Source organism: Gasterosteus aculeatus, chromosome 13, assembly GCF_964276395.1.
Source record: "Gasterosteus aculeatus chromosome 13, fGasAcu3.hap1.1, whole genome shotgun sequence".
NCBI lineage: Eukaryota > Metazoa > Chordata > Actinopteri > Perciformes > Gasterosteidae > Gasterosteus > Gasterosteus aculeatus.
Window position 1 is genome coordinate 1576395 of NC_135701.1, and position 6814 is coordinate 1583208.

Here is a 6814-nt window from a genome sequence, read left to right on the forward strand (position 1 = left end):
AAAAGTCTCTCAAAGTAGGAGGTCTTTAATATTGAGCTTTTACACACAACATTGACATTAAGACAATGTCTGGTGACTTTAGAGGAACTAACTGATGGTTGAACAGAAGAGGAAGTGGTGAATAAAAAAAGCTCCACCACAGTTCAGTGAACAGCCCAGAAGCTAAAAACAGGAAATGATAAACATGCAACAACATGAAGTTAGTCAAAATGGAGGAGTGCCGTCTGTAATTCTGTAGAAAATGCTTCATTGGTACATTTTAGGATTTACAAAAGTTGTATAATATATTGATAATGTTACAGAAACCGCTGCTGTTCATTATTGTTGGGAGAAGCAGACTAAATTTTTTTTTTTTTTAAATGAGCCTCCCTGCAAACACAAGAACTGTACAATAGCAACGTTTAAGAATTGCTGACACAGGATATATTGCTTGAGAGAAAGTGTCTATAGCTTGTAGCCCAGTCCGGATCTACTGATGTGGCAAAAGAGCGTCATGGCGAAGCACATCCCCAAGACCTGTCAACCAACCAGAGGGAAAAATAGAGTTATAACATTTCAGAGTACAGTTGCATTCAAACCTGATATTTGAGATGTTAAAGTGTTGCTTTGGTATTACGTGTTTTCAAATAAGCGCGAGTTTACCTCGAACATGCAGAAGACAATGACAGAAATCCCAGTGGTTAGAAAATTATCCTCAAAGAACTCCTTCAACGTTACGAAACAACCCTGCAAAGAAAAGAGCACGACGTTGAGATCGACCGTTACCGACGATCACGCATCCATCTTTAAATCACGTGAGCACGCGTGTACCTTCTCTCTGTACCGAGGCTTCACGCTGTCGCAGCGGTCCAGGCAGCAGGACTTGGGCACTTCGGCTCCCCAGTCTGTCACGTTCATCACTCCACAGCAATCAAACTGAAACAGGTTTTCAGACGTTGGGGACAGTGGCCACATGAAGACATTCACGTGAGCCGTCAGAGATCTCTGGTCCACTCACCTGAGTCTGAACCAGGTCCCACTCATTATTCACATCTGTTGAGTTCGCAAAACCTGTTTTGGCCGTTCTCAAACCCTCTCTGAGGTCATTTTCCACCATTGCACCAATCTGAACAGGGAGCAGAGATGTGCAGGTTGGACACATGGTCTAAATGTCTTTCCTCTGTTAGTGAGCACTGCTGGATGGGTCCTCACCTTGCTCTCATACATGAGTAGCAGGCACGCTACAGTCAGCTCCACCAGCATCAGGAGGAACAGCAGCAGGAAAAACTGTCACAACACAAAACACACAATGACCCTCCACACACATTATTTATGCACTTGTTATAAGTTGCTTTGGATGAAAGCGTCACATAATGACATGTAATGTAATAATTATTCAAAATGGACCGGCAATTTGGTTACGTCGTCCTTCAATGAGGGGCAGTGGTTCAATACCAAACTTCGTACACGCTATTCCGGGTCTGTGTCCTTGGGTAAGACACCAAGTACCTGACCAGAGTCTGAACGTTATCTACTGATGGACAGGTGTCACTGTGTGGTAGCTCCTCCCATCGGGGTGTGAACGTTATCTACTGATGGACAGGTGTCACTGTGTGGTAGCTCCTCCCATCGGGGTGTGAACGTTATCTACTGATGGACAGGTGTCACTGTGTGGTAGCTCCTCCCATCGAGGTGTGAATGTGATCTACTGATGGACAGGTGTCACTGTGTGGTAGCTCCTCCCATCGGGGTGTGAACGTTATCTACTGATGGACAGGTGTCACTGTGTGGTAGCTCCTCCCATCGGGGTGTGAACGTTATCTACTGATGGACAGGTGTCACTGTGTGGTAGCTCCTCCCATCGGGGTGTGAACGTTATCTACTGATGGACAGGTGTCACTGTGTGGTAGCTCCTCCCATCGGGGTGTGAACGTTATCTACTGATGGACAGGTGTCACTGTGTGGTAGCTCCTCCCATCGAGGTGTGAATGTGATCTACTGATGGACAGGTGTCACTGTGTGGTAGCTCCTCCCATCGGGGTGTGAACGTTATCTACTGATGGACAGGTGTCACTGTGTGGTAGCTCCTCCCATCGGGGTGTGAACGTTATCTACTGATGGACAGGTGTCACTGTGTGGTAGCTCCTCCCATCGAGGTGTGAACGTGATCTACTGATGGACAGGTGTCACTGTGTGGTAGCTCCTCCCATCGAGGTGTGAACGTGATCTACTGATGGACAGGTGTCACTGTGTGGTAGCTCCTCCCATCGGGGTGTGAACGTTATCTACTGATGGACAGGTGTCACTGTGTGGTAGCTCCTCCCATCGGGGTGTGAACGTTATCTACTGATGGACAGGTGTCACTGTGTGGTAGCTCCTCCCATCGGGGTGTGAACGTTATCTGCTGATGGACAGGTGTCACTGTGTGGTAGCTCCTCCCATAGGGGTGTGAACGTTATCTGCTGATGGACAGGTGTCACTGTGTGGTAGCTCCTCCCATCGGGGTGTGAATGTTATCTACTGATGGACAGGTGTCACTGTGTGGTAGCTCCTCCCATCGGGGTGTGAATGTTATCTACTGATGGACAGGTGTCACTGTGTGGTAGCTCCTCCCATAGGGGGGTGAACGTTATCTGCTGATGGACAGCTGTCACTGTGTGGTAGCTCCTCCCATCGGGGTGTGAACGTTATCTACTGATGGACAGGTGTCACTGTGTGGTAGCTCCTCCCATCGGGGTGTGAACGTTATCTACTGATGGACAGGTGTCACTGTGTGGTAGCTCCTCCCATCGGGGTGTGAACGTTATCTACTGATGGACAGGTGTCACTGTGTGGTAGCTCCTCCCATCGGGGTGTGAACGTTATCTACTGATGGACAGGTGTCACTGTGTGGTAGCTCCTCCCATCGGGGTGTGAACGTTATCTGCTGATGGACAGGTGTCACTGTGTGGTAGCTCCTCCCATCGGGGTGTGAACGTTATCTACTGATGGACAGGTGTCACTGTGTGGTAGCTCCTCCCATCGGGGTGTGAACGTTATCTACTGATGGACAGGTGTCACTGTGTGGTAGCTCCTCCCATCGGGGTGTGAACGTTATCTACTGATGGACAGGTGTCACTGTGTGGTAGCTCCTCCCATCGGGGTGTGAACGTTATCTACTGATGGACAGGTGTCACTGTGTGGTAGCTCCTCCCATAGGGGGGTGAACGTTATCTGCTGATGGACAGGTGTCACTGTGTGGTAGCTCCTCCCATCGAGGTGTGAATGTGATCTACTGATGGACAGGTGTCACTGTGTGGTAGCTCCTCCCATCGGGGTGTGAACGTTATCTACTGATGGACAGGTGTCACTGTGTGGTAGCTCCTCCCATCGAGGTGTGAATGTGATCTACTGATGGACAGGTGTCACTGTGTGGTAGCTCCTCCCATCGGGGGGTGAATAGGTCATGGTTTAGATCATGTGGGTAGAGCGAGGACTTTTGATTGCTCCTGCGTGTCTTGTTGTCCACAGAGTACAACTTGATTCTAATGCTCGTGATAAAACGCGTGTATAGAAGATCTCAAACTTTGAAACATTATGTTTCAAATATTTCTCTCACTTTTAACCACTTGTCTCTTGTGACGAGAATCTACAAAAGAAAACTCTCCTTTCTTCTAGTGGTATCAAGCCCTGCAGATATATTATCAAAAGAGACAAAAGAGACAAACGAGGACAGTCCAGTCCAGCATTGAAACGGCAGTCTAGTCTTCTAAGAAACAGTGTGACTGAGGAGTCTACAGATCACATGGTGGGTTCATGAGGACTGTCGAACATCTGGACGACACCGTGGCTAACGGATGACAGTCGGCGTGAGGAACTTTCTAAGGATCTTTTTTGCGTTACCATCTTCCCAACAAAGAAGATCACGAGGACTCTGCGGACGTGTGAGTTGTACCGTCAGCAGGAGACAGCGGTTCTCCTTCAGAGCCCCCAGAAAGCCCAGGAAGGACACACAGGTGATGACGATGCCGCTGACCAGCAGCATGTTGGCCACGTTGAAGCTGGCCAGAGTCGGGGTGAGCGCCGCCATCCGGAAGAACACCGTCATGTAGATGCCCAAGCCCAGCACCGCTACGCCACAGATCTGACAGGAGTATTACAATTATTACACATTTCATAGACACATCGTACGGTGTGTAGTTATATTGTGACACAGAGCTGCGTTCTGCATTATTAGTACTCCTACTTTCAGTACATTTCACTGAATATACCTTTACGTTAAAAGGCAAACTAGTGTTTTCCAGCCTTGTTTTTGTGTTCAGGCGACTGAAGGACTTTCTGAGCTGCAGTACTTTGCTGATTTCCAAAATGTGGATGTGACGCAAGATTTCAGTGTAGAATATTCCAGAGCGGGACACACGCTAACAAACAGGCAGCGTTACAGGCGGGGAACAAGCTTCTAGTGGTGTGCGTCACGTCCGTCGGGGGGACATTGAAGGGGACGAGTCTCCAGCGCTCTCCCTCCACACAGAGACACACCGTGAACACGTTGTCCACAGTCTAAGTCATAGACACACGAGCAACACGTCGAGTTTAGAAGAGGACCAGAATACTTTCTCAACCACTGACTCATGTCGTCCCTCAGCGGGGCCACAACACGTATGTCAGTGACCTAATGCGACGCTGCATGAGTGATACATACGAAACACAGGAAGTTGGCGAAGCACATGGTGTACTTTAAACACTTGAGGCAGCCTTGAGCCATTCTGTCTCTCCTCTGATCAGACCTGCAGCAAGAAACAAACATGTCAACATTCGCATTTCATATTCTGTGTGTGTGTGTGTGTGTGTGTGTGTGTGTGTGTGTGTGTGTGTGTGTGTGTGTGTGTGTGTGTGTATGTGGAGGTTTGCGTCTCAACGCTGACTAAACGCATGATCGCGTTGAGGGAAGAAATGCCGACACATCTCACTTCCTGTGTTTCCGCCCACCTTACAAAGACATTTCACTGATTTTTGGTTCGAAACTGAGCCAGAACCAACGAACAAACAAGGATATTATTAGTAGTAATGATTCCTTGTTAGTGTTTCTTTTCAGCCGAGGGTTTTTCTGTTAATTTGATTTATTTCTTCTCCAGTATCACAAAAAGATTTCCACTCCCTTTTATTCCAACAGCAAACAATTGTTGAGAAAGACAAAGTAATTGTTTTGTCAGAGTTATTTCACTTGTTATCAGGGGCGTCAATCTGAGCAGAAGCCTAAAAACAGCCTCATGGTGGAACTATGTATCATAGTTGACTGATGACATCACAGGGTGTACCGGGCAAATAAATACTTATATAAAAATCGTCATTATCAGCGCAAAACATACGTTCAAATGTTTAATCAAAACCATCATATTAAACAACTAATATATTCAGAACTGTTCCACGAGGCAAGAATGCTTAGTAGACTTTCACATACGATGCTTTGACTGAGATAACTGAACAAGTGTTTCTTTGTCTCCTTTTTCACTGGTCTTCTCTGGAGATACGACGGCATCACGTTATTCTATAATAAAGAACGAAGATGGTTCTTACCGGCCTGGGAGAGCGAGGAGCCTGTCTCTGGTGCTGCTCACACTTCCCCTTGTCAGCGCGCTGTGGGCCTTTCAGCGCCTCCTTCTCACTTCCTCTTTCTCAGCTTGAGCAATGTGGAGAGACGGTGGCAGAAAGCGTGACAGACCACGGACCTAAATAACAGCAGCAAAGGGCCCGTGACACTCGTCTCACGTCCAGGAATAAACAGTCAAACCGTGGTCAAGACAACGTTCCAAATAAGCATGAGGTGATGATGTCAGAGACCCCAAAAACACACAAAATACCAGTCAAAAGTACCAGTCCAAGGTTTGGACACATTTCCTCATTCCATTCAAAGACAAAGTGTGTGTCCAAACGTTTGACACAGCTGGACATACGACACACTTTCATTATTTATTTTGTAATGTTCTTTCTTTTCATGAAATATAGCAATCGTGTTCTATGTTTTACATGCGATACTTTATCCCACCACCAGATTGAAAAAACAGCTGCTGTGTGTCATGTGACCTGCCGCACACAAATAGACTCACGAAGAATGAAATCCTACTTCTCAAACCTAAAGACTGCCCTTAAAAAAGCCCCTCAATTCCCAAAAGGAATGAGTCCTTTTACGGCTAAATTTCCAATTTGGCAAATAGACGTACCGGTGAGCGCGGAGAGGAGGAAGGCGAGTTGAACGCGAGACGTCGTCCAGCTATTATTTACAAACCAGCTGAAACAGCTGATATGCTTTATGTAAAGCAGTGTTTTGGTGTCAGCAGAACGACTTTCCCTAAAAACCGGCACAGTGGTGCCTCTTTCTCCATTCCACCAGACACTCTAGAGTCTGACAGACATGCAATGTTGACAATGTATCATCACATGTACCCTTGTGTCACTGAGGTTGAATGTTTTGCCATGACATGTAAACGGGTAACATATATGAATGTAACTTACTCAATCGATAGATGCAGAGCATGAAGGTCAGCATGTGTTCATGATAAGTGGTGTGGAAACCTGCCACTATGCACTGTAGTTGAGCTCTAGGAGACTGATCTCTGCAGACCCCTCATGCTGATTCAAATGTTGTTTGCATGGAATGCTCATTTTACCTTGATTAAAACTCATCTTTTAAAGAAGTTATTTTGTGTATCTTTTTTACATAACATTTGCCATTGCTAATGGCGTACACAGTAATCTAGCATATTTGAATTAAATAAATCTAAAATGTAAGACTCTATAATTAGGCTACTGAGCCTGATCTATTTGTACCAGAGATTTTCTTACCTTTTAAAAAATG

The 6814-nt window shown here is 46.4% G+C and overlaps 1 protein-coding gene and 1 long non-coding RNA gene across 2 annotated transcripts; one reads left to right on the forward strand and one right to left on the reverse strand.

Moving 5' to 3' along the window:
- Positions 1-11: 11 nt before the first annotated feature.
- On the reverse strand, positions 12-6273 carry LOC120830453 (leukocyte surface antigen CD53). Its single transcript, XM_040195100.2, has 9 exons — positions 6180-6273; positions 5536-5687; positions 4661-4745; positions 3914-4102; positions 1192-1266; positions 998-1105; positions 811-915; positions 643-726; positions 12-516 (listed from the first exon to the last, which is right to left on the reverse strand). Exons 3-9 carry the CDS (start codon positions 4721-4723, stop codon positions 445-447), a joined length of 696 nt encoding a protein of 231 aa, XP_040051034.2. The 5' UTR covers positions 4724-4745; positions 5536-5687; positions 6180-6273; the 3' UTR covers positions 12-444.
- Positions 2917-4288, forward strand: LOC144386387 (uncharacterized). The gene is made up of 2 exons (XR_013452089.1): positions 2917-3206; positions 3381-4288. It is a non-coding gene; the product is annotated as an uncharacterized LOC144386387 (long non-coding RNA).
- Positions 6274-6814: the final 541 nt, after the last annotated feature.